We start from the raw sequence: 15,351 nt of genomic DNA, 5'->3' as shown, positions 1-15,351 counted from the left end.
ATGCTACTTTACTTGTTCTTCACTTGTGTTCCATTCCTCTTCTTTTTCAATCCACTCTCTCTTATAACTCTCCCACAATGGACAAATAGTTTGAGCTTCTTGTCTCTCTCCTTCTGGAAATCATTATCATCATCAGCTCATTTCATAAGCAGCAACATAGATTTTTCCTTTTGTAGCTTGAGTACTAGAATTCCAATTCCCTCTAGAATGTCTCTGAAGAAGAGAACGTATTGTTATCTTCGAAAGTAGAACACTTTGAGGAGAATGGTCAGTTATCCATTCTAGACATACCTGATTTGGCCTTAGAATGTATTCTTGAGAGGCTGCCTCCTTCAGGATTGTGTAGCATGGCTGGTGTTTGTAGCTCTTTAAGAGAGAAATGTACTAGTGATCATTTATGGGAAAAGCATATAAAGCAGAAATGGGTAGAGTTATTGGTCATGCTGCTTATAGAGGCTGGCATCGCCACGTTAAGGATTCTGGCAATGATGACAAACCAGGCAAGCACAGTGGGTTATTGAGACTGATCTCTCTAGTTCGAACATTTTCTTGGATTAGATCAAGGATTGATGATAATAACTTCAGCAAGCAGAGCTCTTTGCCGGTTGATTCAATCATGGGTTGGTATATTGCTCTTGAGACTGGCAAGTTTTGGTTCCCTGCCCAAGTCTATAACCGGGAGGTAGTATGCTTTACTATTGAATTCCCTTTTTTGGTTCTGTTTTTGTCCAATTGTAAATTATTTCTTCCTGTTATGCAGAATGGGCATGTTGGTTTCATGCTGTCATGTTATGATGCTGAGGTCAGTTATGACTCTCGAACCGATACTTTTCAGGCCAGGTAATTTGGAAAGATGGTACCTTTAACTTTCCCTGTTATGTATAATAGTATTGTCACCCCTCAAGACAAAGAAAGACATATTATTGATCAAGTATTTTGTTAGATATTGATTAGGAAATGAATTTAAGGCATATTTGGATTGAAAATTTCTTCATTTTTTCTGAATTTCAGGTATCCACCCCATGGAAGGAGAGCAATTGCTGTAGAAAACTGTGTGCCATGGGAAAGGCTAAGAGCACCACCTGTTGAAACTTCACCCCACGATCTTCATATCTCTGATTGTTTGAATGAGTTAAAACCTGGTGATCACATTGAGATCCAGTGGAGAAGAAACAAAGAATTCCCTTATGGTTCGTTCCTGATTGAACTTTTTCCTAACTTAATTTATCGGAGTATGCCTAAGTGAGCTAATTAATGTCACCAATACTAAGAAATAGGTTACCTTTTTCAGTGGCATAGTTTACATTCGTATTTTATGCCATTCTTTGCAGGTTGGTGGTATGGTGTTGTTGGTCACCTTGAATCATGTGATGGGAATGAACATTACTGTCGTTGTCATAATAGTGGTGAGTTATATTCATCTCTTCTAATTATTCTGCATGATTGCTAGATGGAACAAAAGAAAATAGAATTTGGAATCTTAATATAATGGGATGCTTTGCTTGCTCTTGTTTATCAATGATGGACAATATTCTAGATTTTTCCCCTTGATGCTTCAAAAATACCAAAAAGGTTTCGGTCAAACCACGATTTACTTCTTGCTGTCAGCATGCTTTTCCTTCAAATATCTATACTACTCTTCAATAAAATAACGAAATAATGTGTAAAAGGTGTAAACATCATCATTTCACAAGGGATTTTAGTCTTTCATAGTAATCAAAGAAGGGATTGATTGCGATGTTATGAAATGCCTGGAGGGTAAACGTAGAAAATGGCAAACTCAGATGCAATATGGTCACTTAACTGACATAAAACCTACTGAAGAGTGAAGACATGTTTGCTTAACTTAGGGAAAGTATGAGAAATAATGATTGAGGAACTAATGATGCAGTATACATTTGTGATAAGTTTTAATTATCTTTGAAAGCAACAATTACCTCTTTTGAATTGTGGATGAGAAGAATGTCAAGTTTACTTTCAAAGTTGAGTCCCCATCTTGGACAACTTATCTATCTAGAATCCATAATTTTCCATATTATGGCTGTATGGGTCATCTCTTTTGCCACTTAACGGGTCCCCTAGACAAATCACTGTCATGTGCCACGATATCTACCAACATCATCATAACTTGTGTATCAGTGGAATGTTTATGACCAACCACATTGAAAGAAAAAATCCAAATGGTTTTAACAAGTCTGTTGGATTCCTTTTCTCTGTGTGGGGCTATTCTGAATGTCATATTTCCAATTTATTCTGTCCTGTCTGCAACCATGATAAGTTCTAATGCATTAAAGCTTATGACAATGGCACGTCAAAGTAACCCACTAGTCCTGTTACATCACTTGAAAGTTAATATCGTCTTGGCATGGCTAGCTATGATCAAAAGAAAGATAAACGTGAAGAAATAGGTTTAAAGATAGGAAACTTCTCCTAAAGATATTCTTTAGTTAATGATTCATTCATCTATCACTGTTGACAAAGAAGTAATGTATATGCTAACCAGGGTCGAAATTCTTAATGGCCATACTGTGTGTATTCATCTGAGTTTTGTTTGTATGAGTATTCACAGACACGGTGATGTTGGAATTTAATCAGTACACCCATGGTTCACGATGGAGACTTATGACCATAGACAGGAAAGAACACAGAGAGGAAGGAAATGAGGCAGATGGTTTTTATGGCGGAATCAGAAAGCTTAAGAGTGAAGGGAGATTTCTATCTGGAAGAGACTTTGGCCAACTGAAGTCTTGGAATAAACCATTTTTCGTGGATGAATGAATGATTTCATTTCACAGCAATTCTTTGGATTGCTCGCCGCTTACTGATTCCGGACGTTGCAAGAATATTATTGTAGGGGTCGCTTAGTTGTCTTAATTTCCCGTTTTGATTTTTTGGATGGAGCTAGATTCGATCTGCAGGAAAGCCGTTCGTTAAATCCCTATCCATGTAAAAAAAATGTACTACACCATGTACGATTCCACTATAATTGAAATTTTAGTTCTTGATTTTCAATCAAGGAAATCCCTTAATTTGTTCATGTAACAATGCTTTCTGGAAATCCCGAAAATTGTTTGTTCACATTCGACATTAGATTGCAACGTAATCCAAACACCCGACATTGTTTGTATGGGCTGGTGAGTTGTATTGCCAAACAAAGCTTTCGCTAGCCTTAGTTACAAGTTTTCTTTTTTTGGTTCCTTTTTCATTTCTCTAGAATAATCCAGTTTCTTGACGGAGAAGTTATGTGGGATAAGAATCTGGAATACAGAAAATGCGGACGTTGACAGCACTAGCGATCTAAAGTGCGGGCATTCTTGAAAATGCAGACGTTGGCGTCATCAACCTTCGAAAATGGCGGACGTGATGTCATGATTTACAAATTGCCAGACGTCGCATCTGACAGACTTCCAGAATCATCTTCTCCACAAATTCTGGTTTAACTCTACACTATTTTAGGCTCATATAATGCAACTTTGTGTGAAATTCATATTTCTTTGTCAGCAAGCAATTATTTTCTTTACGAAGGTGAGAAAAACGACATTTAACTCCGGGACACAACATTTTAAGTGAAAAACAGAACACCAAACCCAATTCATTAAGCTTCCCACATAATAGTGTCCACAATAAGTACAACCTAAGATAAGAGAGTTCACTTGTTTTCTTATTTTGAGCTGCCTTTTGGAGTCTACCCTACACAAAAAAAGAACTCATTCCTAGATGACACGTTCTGAATCCCTGCAACTAATATCGAAATTAATTAGACAAGAGAGCTTCTTAGCTTATAGATGTCTATAGGAACAAACTTTTACTTTTGATAACAGAGGTATGAACAATCAATAGGAAAGTTTAGGTAAGGGAAATTGCAAATGCAATGCCCGGACGAAACAAGTCAAGAAATCATGGCTGCATATACTAATGATGGGAATTTAGTCAGATGTACCTATTTGCAAGCCCCATAATATTTAGATGAATCACGCGTCTTGGCTTTGTTCCGGTTCATTCGCCCTCACAATGTAAACCTACCAGGACAAGTTTCAATATTATTCTTCCCCTAAAGTTTCCTCACCAAAGAAGTATGACAATTGGCAAAGTCATGGCTTTTTAAAAAGAGCAGTATATAAATAAATACCTTAAGCCTGGTTGGTCCGATAACTTGGAAAACAACAGCATCCCCATCTGCCAAATCATGAGCAACCGCAAAAGCCTTCCAGCCGCCGCTAAGGCCGGTTTTCCGGGCCAAATAATTAGCTTCGGATTCATCACCATCTTCATCAACCAAGGTCACATAGCCATCGTGCTTTGGGAGGCTCGTTCTACAGAAATTGACTGAAAGGCCCTGTTCGTTTCTCATCATTTTCAAACTTCAGTCATCGCCACAAAATACATATCATGAAAAGTAGTCAACTTTGCTGATAAGCAAAGTTCAACTAGTCACTGATATAGCTACTAGAACTAAGAAATCATAAGGCAAAGGAGCACTTTACACTTGCCAAAATCCAACATGCAATATGCTAGCTGGATCGTCGGAACATCAAGTACCCCTTTCCATCTGAAAACTTAGAAAGTTAAGTAGCTATATGCAAATTTGATCAAAGTTTGGTTACACTACAATAAAAATGACTAAAGCTCAGCCTATTAGTACTAAAGAACCACTAAAATTCTTTTCTTAAATAACAAAAAACTAGATTGAACACACAATGAGAATGTCACTAGCCAAACACTAAATGAATACAATAGTAAGAAAGGGGAATGCACAATCAACTTTAGTAAATTTATTTACCAGCCAAAATCCACCAGAAACATGAGATTGAAGCATTGATTTAACAAGAGTAGGGAAACCAGCTGGTTCCAATTCTGACTCTAACTTTTCTGCTCTCTCCATTGCATCCGCTCTAGCCTCATCGGATGCATACAACCGATTCGACAAATCCCTTGTTGATCTTCCACTAGAAACCCTTCAAAACACACAACATTTAAATAAATACTACTCCCTACATTAGGCAGAAAATTGCGATAAAGGAACAAACTTTTTACAAATATCTGGTTTTTGATATACTACTACCTTCTAGTTCTAGGTTCAATTTTGACGATTTCTTTATAATCGGGTGAAGGGTTATTCGCAATACGACCAGACCTCCTGACCTCCACCACTTGTTTCTGAACTGTAGCATTACGAGGCTTCACCTTTTTCATCTGTCCAAACCAAAATACAAATAAAAATCAGTTTTTTTTATTTTTTTATTTTATAAATTCCTAATACAATCTACCTATATTTCCAAAATCCACTCCTTCAGGAACCGAAAGTCATAACCATTTGGCCACGCCTGGTTGGCAAAATGAGTTTTTTTAATTTCATTTAATTTTTGTGTGTTTCGGGGAAGGAAGATGATCTTACGAGAGATGTCTTAGGGGAAGAGTTACGGAGAGCAAGTGAGAGTAATGGAAGATTAAGAGCTTCCATCCTCTTCTTGTTCTCTTCCACTCTCTTCCGGCGAAACTCCTCGTATGAACATGACTTTGAAGCTACCATTTTGACTTTGAGAGAGTCTCTACAAGGAAAATTGGATTCGAAAAATAAAAGGTGGACAAATTTTTTTAAATAAAATTTGAGGTTAACCCATATGGCCTACCCGGGAATCAGGCTATTTAAATGGCATTAATTAATGATTAATTGGGCTTTAATCATGTTAGGAATTCATTTTTTCGGACAGATACGTCCAAATTAATTTTTTGAAAAATAAATTCTCAAACATGCCATTCATATCTTCCTATTAGAGTTCGAGACTATCCATGTATCGCACATTTTGACAGAGTCTCTACAAGGAAAATTGGTTCGCACAGAATAGACGTCATGATTAACCAATAGCCATATTATACGATTCTTTCTTTCCCGAGTTACAGGCTTGTTGACAACTCAAAACGCAGCCGTTTTTGGATCTTCACATTTGCTTTGGGCGGCAATGCATTTTGGGCCTTGTTATGGCCTATTGATAATTTGTTTAGTGAGTCTTCTTCCTCAGCTGTCTGCTATAAAACGGGCTTGAAAAATGTCTAGAGTATGTACTCACAAGTCAATTGTAGGTTCCGCTTAAATAGTTATTTTTGAAAATTATTTTTCCTATATCTTTTATTTTTTTAATTTTAGAAAATTAAAAAAATAAAAAAGTATGGGAGAGTTACTTTTAAAAAATAAAATCGTTTCAATAGTCAAAAGTTAAAAAAATAAAAAAGTATGAGAGAGTTACTTTTTAAAAATAATCGTTTCAATAGGTGAAACAAATTAAGCCATAATCAAATAAATTTTATCCGTCGATGTAACTTTTTTTTTTCTTTCGAGAGTTTCGATGTAACAAATATCATTTCTTGTAAAAGAAAGTAAAGGAAAAAATAATGATCAATTCCTTGTAAAATAAAATAAATGAAAGAATACATCATGCCCATAATCAAAAGGGTCTTAAATAATTTCCTCACATACCAACTAATCATATACTTTAGTTGTGGAGTGCTTATTTGTGCTCTCAGACACAAATAAAAATTCAAAAAAAGAAAAGAAAAATAATTTATGATACAAATATATGACCCGAAAAAAACCCAAAAATCGAAGGGGGAGAAACAAAAAAAAAAAATTGATTTTTGGTTAATTTTTTCACTTCACATATTTCATCCCAGCATGTCCTCCCATGCAAAGGAGAGCTTAAGTTGCTTATATTGACTGAGGGCCATTTGATGATGATCTGATTTTTCATCCTCTTCTTTGATTTGGGTCAATTTGACTGTAAATCGGTTCAACTTTTTCGAACCGGTTCTGATTTGACCTTTTTGCTTGTTATTCTCGTAAATAATCTTTAGCAAAAACTTTTTGATTTTACTACTTCCACTACGTTTCTTATTACTTCCACCGTGGGCCCCACATCCAATTTCAATATTATCACCGCTCTTCTCCAATCCGCCGCCGCCACCACCGCCACCCATCAATATTGTAGTTGGTTTCATCCATTTTGACTTCGTTGACTTTTCTTGACCGACTTTGACTAGCCTCGTCCTTCGACAATATACAACGCCACGTGGCTCGCTCAACTTCAATAATGGGCCTGAGTGTTCCTCTTTCGTTGGGGCCATTTCGTTATTGGGCTTTTCGATCAAGTCTTCGTTGACTTGACTTTTGGAAGAAGTAGTTCTGTAATAAGATCGTAAAGGAAACATTGACCGAGTCCGTCGATGTGTTTTCTTCTTTTTATCCTCTTGGACTGTTTCTTTAAGGCTTCCATGAAAGGGTCATAATTGTCATTCCACAAATTCTGACGCATGAACGGAAACTTAAACACCGACGTCGGAGATCTCGGACTTCCGACAAAGTGAAGACACGGAGGTGGTTTGACCTGTATCTTTTCGAGCTCCACGTCAGCGAATGACATGGCAGGTAGTGACTCTCCACGTGGCCTCTGCCTATACCCATTCCAAGCCTTTACAAAACTCTCATTCTCTTGATCAGACGAAGAATTGTCATTCTCTTTACGCTTAATTGTGTCGAATTCGAGCGGATCGTCTTCGAAACCCCAACTGATCTCGTCGGAATTCGACTCCTCTTCGTCCGATGATTTTAGAGGTCTTTCTCGGATTTGAATTTCCTTTGGCGACGGAGGTGCACTGTGATGGAAGAAAACTTTTTCGTGCTTTCTTGGGCTTGAAGGTACACTCATGTAGCCACAATTGTCAATCGTGACGTGAAGAGGAGATAGTGCCATTTTTTAAAAGTAGAAGATGATATATACGATCGATCAATTCCTGAAAACAAATGCGAAATAGAGATTAGCCTCAGTTAATTGAAATTAAGGAAAATTTATTAATGATCTTATAAAATAACTAATTAATTTTAATCACTTATATAGGAAATATTTCGTACTCGACAAATATTTAATTAATATGCCTAATATTGGATGTGTTTTGGATCTCAATGATCCGAAGACTAATGATTTGTCTTTATGTAATCAAATAAAACACATTGGATTACATATAAGATGACAATCTAGCTCCAAGATGCTTGACATTGTAATGTTCTCCAATTAATTAATTAATTAATTACCTCATTAAAGAAAGAAAGAAAAAAATTGATGAATGAATAAACTTTTAAAATTCAACGAATATGACACACACCTACATATGTCGCGATTTGTCTCGAATTATCAAATAATTTGAGACGATGTTATTTGATTTATGTCACCACCATCAAATATTATGGCGGATGATTCTAATATATATATGAATTTTGGGGAGGCCACACCTCGAAAACTTAATTTATGAGGTTGGACAATGAGGTTGGACAATCCCAAAGTTCATATATAAGTCCTACTCTGAACTTTTATGTCTTTTGCTATGTGAAATCAAAGATACCATAGAATTGCAATTAAGCTTGTAATAATCCTAAAACGTGAAAAAGAAAGGCTCGAAAACCTTCTACAAGAAAATAATTTCTGGTTTTTTCTTTGTCCTCCAAAGAAGATAATGAAAAGGGAGATTTTATTCTAGATGACGATTAAAAATTAACTCCTATTAATATATTTTTTCTTTACCCTATTTATTTAAGTAGATAGAAACCAATGAATTAACTGATTAACAACCTCAAAACAGTCTTCAAATAAATAACGATGGATAATTTCCAAAATAGTAATTTGCTTATTTAAGTATGTTACTAATTATTTTTAGTTTTCCAACTATTTATAAATCGTAAAATTAATTTCCATCAATCCAATTCACGTTTGCATGCATGATGATCTATCAACGTACACAATAGTATATATATGGCACAAGTTTGGCCCTTGATTATTTTTCTTGATAGAATTTTAGACCATTAATTAATTAACAGAAAATGTTTAACTGTATTTCAAGAAATTCTCGAATACACATTATGTATCATGTCATAATTTATACATACAAATAAAAACTTGATATGTATAATTTTGGGATGCATAATAGATTTAATTATATTTATAAATTTTATAAAGAAATTGTAAACCTTGATACGACGGATGAATTTGATGTTTTATTTCACACGAATTCCAAATATTATACAAATCAAATTTTGATATGTAGGTGTATTAATGTTGACGTATATGTACACAGGAATTTCTCCCGTATTTCACCATAAAAAATAATTCCCAAATCAATCCTCTGAAATCTGATCCGGTGGGCCTTTGTATCATATGGGGCCTTTTGACAATGGTGGGCCTTGTAGATTTTTATGAGCATTTTTTTTTCGTTTTTTAACTTCAGATTGTATAGTAGTATTAAAAAAATATCGGGTCGGGTCATCATATACTCGGATCCTCTTCATCTTTGATTTGCTATAGTACTCTTTTGCTTTGCTGTTCGTTTATTGAGAGAGAGAGAGAGAGGAAATTCTTTTAACTAAACAAAAAAAAAAAAAGAGAGAGAATGGTACATCTCTGATTTGATTTGATTTCAGACTAACATTTGCTTCGCCAATCATCTTCAATCTGATCTAGAGCTACTCTGATTCAATTTTCAACGCTTCGATCTATTGACTCACGCTCAATTGGTCGATCGGATTCGAAGCTTGAAGCAGAAGAAACAATTCCCTGTTTGTTCGGCGATTTCTCTATTCTCAGGTAATTTTCGTTGTGTTTGATCACCTATAGTAGCAGGCTAGATACGCGTTTTGTGAATTTTGAAGGCTCCGATTAATTTCGTGTAAGAGTTATAGGGCTGATTTTTTACCAGTGAATTCTCATAACTATTTGTTATACCTTCTTATTATTCTGATAGATGTATTGGTGCTTATGCTTAAGTTTAGTTGTGATTTATTGTTTCACTTAATTGCTTGAGTTGTTAGGTCGTATTAGAAGACTTGGGCAGCTTATCCTAGGGTATTAAGCTTATCTCAGCTGTTCTTTTGGATTTCTGAAGCATAAGAAAAATATGATTAAGATACATATTTTACCTGTCTTCGTTGTTGTTTTATTGTCCTTTTTGAGAATTTGTTTGGATAAGTTTTAAAGTTTCATATATAGGATCTGAAGATGATGTCTGAGCTGTTTTCAAGTCGTGTAGTATATTCTAGGCACGTTCTGAAGTCTGAACTATGATTTATGATTGTGTATCCATTTTCTTTAGGATCTGTCTCATTCATAGAGTTTTTCTATTGTCAGGTTTGTATATGGGAGTGTAGCCATCATCACAAGCTGATTAAGTGGACAATAGAAAAATCATGGGGACTGAAAATCCTGGTCGTCCAAGTTTTCCAGCAAGACCTCCACCAATGACGCCTTTTGCATCATCAGGTCCAGTGATTGGATCAGGGGGGTCTGCTTTCAGACCTACCCCACCTCCTCCTGGCCAGAATCCTTTACCGTCCCCATCAATTGGACCTCAGATGGGATCTGGCACGCCTGCTTTTAGACCCAGCCCACCTGCCAGGTTCAACGATCCGTCAGTCTCTGCTCCTCCTACTGCATATGCTCCGCCAGCAACTGGACCTTACCAACGTTTTCAAACACCGCAATTTCCACCACCTGCTCAAGTCGCACCTGGACATGGACCACCCTTGCAAGCTCCCGGGGGCTCGCCGCCTAGCTCTTATCGTCCACAGACTCAAGTCTCCTCATTGCCTATGGGAACTCCCCCTCAAAGCGTAAATTTTGTTCAACCTGCTGGCAGTGTTCCTAGACCAAACTTTCAGCTGCCTTTTGCTCATGCTGATTCTTCTTATCCTGGTCCCAGAGCTAATATGCAGCCGCCGTTGCCTGGATATGTAACTAACCAGCCTAATCCTATGACACAAGCTCCTACTATGGCTTCTTCTTTTCTTTCTCAACCAGGAGGTTTTTCACCTGCTCCACCAACATCATCGCCTCCTTTTCCAGCTCAGCCAGGAAGTTTATACCCACCTTCTTCTGCAGCTCCCATGGGTGCTTATTCTAGGGACCAAATGCAATATCCAGGGTCTGCACCTCCATTAGCTGGCATTCAAGGGTTGGCGGAGGAGTTTAGCTCGCTTTCTCTTTCCTCTCTTCCTGGATCAATTGAACCAGGTCTTGATCTTAAGGCATTGCCACGGCCATTGGATGGTGATGTGGAGCCAAAGTCATTTGCTGAGATGTATCCTCTGAACTGTAGTCCTAGATTTTTGCGGCTCACTACTAGCGCTATACCCAACTCCCAATCTTTGGCGTCTAGGTGGCATTTGCCCCTTGGAGCAGTTGTTTGTCCTCTTGCGGAAGCTACAGATGGGGTTGGTATATTTCACTTTTCAAAATCTATTAATATATGTATATGGCTATTTTAGTGCTAGACTCATTTGCTTCTATCTGTTTTGAATATTCTTTTTTCAGGATGAAGTGCCAATAGTCAATTTTGCTGGTGGCATTGTTCGTTGTAGAAGGTGTCGGACATACGTGAATCCATATGTGACCTTTACAGATGCTGGAAGGAAATGGCGTTGCAATATCTGCTCTTTACTTAATGATGGTAAGGCTCGGAACTGAAAAATATTATGCTGTTTTGAGGTGTTTGAAAGCTTCATGCTTGCAATAAGTTGTATCTTCAAAGTGAAATTTGACAGGTGATGTATTGGGATTTTCATTTAATTCAGCAATGGAGAGATATTAATATTTGTAACACTATTATTTTCAGTTCCTGGTGAATATTTCGCACATTTAGATGCCACTGGCAGAAGAATAGATTTAGATCAGCGGCCTGAGCTTTCAAAGGGCAGTGTGGAATTTGTTGCTCCAACTGAGTACATGGTGCGGCCGCCGATGCCCCCACTATACTTTTTCCTTATTGATGTTTCAATGAATGCAGGAAGGAGCGGTATGATAGAGGTAAATATTTCTGGCTGACATTACATTGTAACTGATCTACCTTTTCTCAAGGCATGCCCTGTTGATTTTCCGTTAATGTGAAAAATTTGTAATGAAAAAGTAGGTGACGGGTTTACAATGTAGCCCTTTTCTTTTTTGTGCTCTGCTCCAAAGAATGTTGCTTGTCACGTTTAAAGCTTAGATGTTCACGTTAGTGACGTATTTGTTGTATTTTAGAGCTTTTTGTGAAAAGAAAGACTAGACTTTTCTCACCTTGTTCTGGTAAACTGAGATCTCTGAGCATACTTGTATAGATAGTAGCGTTTAGGTGGTAAAGAGGTGCATTTTAAAGGAGAGAAGAACAAATAAAAGGACGACTTGACACATGGCATCCTTTTTTGCAGGTTGTGGCCCAAACTATTAGGTCGTGTCTTGATGAACTTCCAGGCTACCCCAGAACACAGATTGGGTTTATTACATATGACAGCACAATTCATTTTTACAATATGAAGGCAAGTGCCTTTTTTTTGTTTATGTGGGAACTTTTCTCCCCTTGTATCATCAAATGTGTTAATAATAACGCAAGTCACAATTCTGCTTTTGCACGTACAGTCCTCGTTAACACAGCCTCAAATGATGGTGGTTTCGGATCTGGATGACATGTTTCTTCCATTGCCTGATGATCTCCTTGTCAACTTGTCTGAATCAAAAAGTGTGGTGGAAACATTCCTTGATAGTTTGCCTTCCATGTTCCAAGACAATGTGAATCTAGAATCTGCCTTTGGCCCTGCTCTTAAAGCCGCGTTCATGGTTATGGTGTGTCTCTTTTCTAATGCCATGAAACAGTCATTTTTGAATTTATTCCCCTATTACAGAGAAACGTAGAATTTTCGGATCATATTTTGACTTCTTTGTTTATCTTCTGTTCGTCCATGCAGAGCCAACTAGGTGGAAAGTTGCTGATTTTCCAGAATACTATGCCATCTCTTGGTGTTGGACGCCTAAAATTACGTGGAGACGATCTTCGTGTTTATGGAACCGATAAAGAACATGCATTAAGAATAGCAGAAGATCCATTCTACAAACAAATGGCTGCTGATTTCACCAAATACCAGATTGCAGTGGATGTATTTGCATTTAGCGACAAATACATTGATATAGCCTCCCTAGGTATATATAATTAGGTCTTCGTGTGGTGATTTGTGCTTCTAGTTGTTGGTGCTTACATTTGTATGGTTTTGTTTAGGAACACTTGCCAAATATACTGGAGGTCAGGTGTATTACTATCCAGGCTTCCAATCAGCTATTCATGGACAGAAGTTGAAGCATGAATTATCTAGAGATCTTACCAGAGAAACTGCCTGGGAAGCTGTCATGCGCGTTAGATGCGGGAAAGGTCAGCCTTTGCCTGTTTCGCTAAAGCAGTCTTTGTCATCATATGCACCAGCTAGTCTGCGTACATGATTTTTTTAGGGGTATGCTGATTTTATTTTTTGTCTGTTACACCCAGGAATCCGGTTTACAACTTATCACGGGAACTTTATGCTAAGGTCCACAGATTTGCTAGCACTTCCAGCTACGGACTGTGATAAAGCATATGCAATGCAGTTATCACTTGAAGAGACGTTATTGACGACTCAGACAGTGTACTTCCAAGTTGCTTTGCTGTATCCTTTGAATGAAAAAATTTCAGTACCAATGCATTTCTCTTCGTGCATATCTGAATTTTGTCCAGAATTGTGTTGGTATGTCATATTTCCTTGTGACAAGGAAATTAATTTAGCCATTTAAATGTTATAATGTGCCGTCTTCCCTGGGTGAATATCCGGTGAATATCCAATTCACTTTTCCATTTAGTTTCTATCAGACTTATGTTTCTTTTCCTGATGGGTTTTTTCATTGATTTCTCTATGCAAGATTTTGTTTTCTCCCCCATAGAAAATATATTTTCTATGTTTTCTCCAATATGTAGCTGACAGAATACATTTTTTCCCCCAAACTCCGTTTTTCCTCTCTTTATCTTCTAGTATGAGGTTTGCTACTTTTACTTTGAAGTTTTAAAAATATTGTTACCTGAGAAATTCTGGGACGGAAAAGAATACAACTGTGGATGAAATTTCCTTAACAGCAAAAAGATACACCGCATCTTGTGGAGAGAGGCGGATTAGAATACATACAGCAGCAGCTCCAACAGTTGCAGATCTAGGGGAGATGTACCGTCAAGCTGACACTGGTGCAATTGTTTCTTTATTTTCTAGGCTAGGTAAGTACCAAACAGTACGTTCATTTCTACTTGTGGATTTTGATTTCTCACATTTAGTTATCATGTTATTATGTTTTAATTGATTCAAATGTTGGCAGCAATTGAGAAAACATTAACCACTAAGCTGGAAGATGCTCGAAATTCTGTACTTCTAAGAATTGTAAAAGCTCTGAGAGAATATCGTAATCTCTATGCCGTTCAGCATCGCTTGGGATCTAGAATGATATATCCAGAGACTCTGAAATTTCTGCCTTTGTACGGATTAGCCCTTTGTAGATCAACCCCTCTTCGAGGAGGGTATGCTGATGCTCAACTTGATGATCGATGTGCAGCTGGTTTTACCATGATGGCGTTATCTGTTAAAAAAATGTTGAAACTTTTATATCCCAATTTGGTTAGACTAGACGAGTATATTTCAAAGGTAAAAACTACATACCATTCTGTTGGATCATTCCATGGAAATGATAGTGGCTAAAGCTTTTGATCTTATCCTTTCTGATATATGCAGCCTTCTTCGCAAGCTAATGAATTCGAAGACGTTGTGAAGAGGTTACCATTGATGGCAGAGAGCTTGGATTCTAGAGGCCTGTATATTTATGATGATGGTTTCCGCTTTGTTCTATGGTTTGGTAGAATGCTCGATCCTGAGTTATCTAAGAGTCTTCTTGGACCAGACTTTGCAGCTGAGTTATCAAGGGTATGCTTCCTCGTTTTACAGTATGCTTCTTCTATTAGTATAAAATGTCCTTGAGTTGCTAAAATCTTATACTACCTCCATATCATAATACCAAGGATTGTTAGAACATATATTCATGGCTTTTGTTAAGTTTGAGGAAAAAGTAAAATGTTCTAACCTACCAATTGCTCTCTATCCATTTTACCCACAATGTTTTAACTCTGAAGGAACTTAAAAAATCCTTGAAATGTTGTTCTTTTTTCTGGTGCTTTCTGATTGACCGTGTGAATCTGTGTTCCTAATCAGGTAATACTTGGTGAGTATGACAATGAAAAGTCGAGAAAGCTAATGAAGATACTCGAGAAATTTAGAGAAAGAGACCCATCATATTATCAACTTTGTCATCTTGTAAGACAAGGTGAACAACCACGAGAGGGCTTCTTTCTTCTTGCCAACCTTGTTGAGGACCAGATTGGGGGTACAACTGGTTATGTTGACTGGCTTCTACAAATTCACCGACAAGTTCAGCAAAATACTTAAATCACAGGTTCTAGCATGGATGCCTTTCTTTTTTTTTTTTTTTTTTTTGTCGT

General features: G+C 37.1%; 3 protein-coding genes across 3 annotated transcripts; 2 read left to right on the top strand and 1 right to left on the bottom strand.

Annotated features, from left to right (window-relative positions):
* LOC139882589 (F-box protein At2g26850-like) lies at positions 1-2,756 on the top strand. Its single transcript, XM_071866878.1, is given in 8 exon segments — positions 1-225; positions 228-423; positions 426-682; positions 761-840; positions 1,012-1,190; positions 1,332-1,406; positions 2,570-2,704; positions 2,707-2,756. Coding segments are annotated over 8 exon segments (1,197 nt in total).
* Positions 2,757-4,051: 1,295 nt separating this feature from the next.
* On the bottom strand, positions 4,052-5,530 carry LOC139882604 (B3 domain-containing protein At5g42700-like). The gene is made up of 4 exons (XM_071866892.1): positions 5,396-5,530; positions 5,063-5,193; positions 4,781-4,946; positions 4,052-4,336 (listed from the first exon to the last, which is right to left on the bottom strand). Exons 1-4 carry the CDS (start codon positions 5,528-5,530, stop codon positions 4,052-4,054), a joined length of 717 nt encoding a protein of 238 aa, XP_071722993.1.
* A 4,695-nt stretch (positions 5,531-10,225) lies between these two features.
* Positions 10,226-15,298, top strand: LOC139882603 (protein transport protein SEC24 A-like). The gene is made up of 12 exons (XM_071866891.1): positions 10,226-11,248; positions 11,349-11,484; positions 11,650-11,840; positions 12,224-12,331; positions 12,432-12,635; positions 12,758-12,989; positions 13,066-13,215; positions 13,330-13,486; positions 13,955-14,082; positions 14,181-14,503; positions 14,591-14,779; positions 15,065-15,298. The coding sequence occupies exons 1-12, from the start codon at positions 10,226-10,228 to the stop codon at positions 15,296-15,298; spliced, it is 3,075 nt and encodes a 1,024-aa protein (XP_071722992.1).
* Positions 15,299-15,351: the final 53 nt, after the last annotated feature.

The sequence above is a fragment of the Rutidosis leptorrhynchoides genome, unplaced genomic scaffold, assembly GCF_046630445.1.
Source record: "Rutidosis leptorrhynchoides isolate AG116_Rl617_1_P2 unplaced genomic scaffold, CSIRO_AGI_Rlap_v1 contig289, whole genome shotgun sequence".
Taxonomy (NCBI): Eukaryota; Viridiplantae; Streptophyta; class Magnoliopsida; order Asterales; family Asteraceae; genus Rutidosis; species Rutidosis leptorrhynchoides.
This window is presented reverse-complemented; position numbering and strand designations above follow the sequence as displayed.

What these genes read in the sequence shown, in the direction of transcription:
- LOC139882604 (XM_071866892.1), bottom strand. Translation starts at nt 5,530, where the DNA reads ATGGTAGCTTCAAAGTCATGTTCATACGAGGAGTTTCGCCGGAAGAGA. An exon ending in CTTCCCCTAAGACATCTCTC is followed by an intron (nt 5,194 to 5,395) that starts GTAAGATCATCT and finishes TGGTTTGGACAG; the next exon opens with ATGAAAAAGGTGAAGCCTCG. An exon ending in ATTGAACCTAGAACTAGAAG is followed by an intron (nt 4,947 to 5,062) that starts GTAGTAGTATAT and finishes AAGGGTTTCTAG; the next exon opens with TGGAAGATCAACAAGGGATT.
- LOC139882603 (XM_071866891.1), top strand. Translation starts at nt 10,226, where the DNA reads ATGGGGACTGAAAATCCTGGTCGTCCAAGTTTTCCAGCAAGACCTCCA. An exon ending in AAGCCGCGTTCATGGTTATG is followed by an intron (nt 12,636 to 12,757) that starts GTGTGTCTCTTT and finishes TCGTCCATGCAG; the next exon opens with AGCCAACTAGGTGGAAAGTT. An exon ending in TACTTCCAAGTTGCTTTGCT is followed by an intron (nt 13,487 to 13,954) that starts GTATCCTTTGAA and finishes AACAGCAAAAAG; the next exon opens with ATACACCGCATCTTGTGGAG.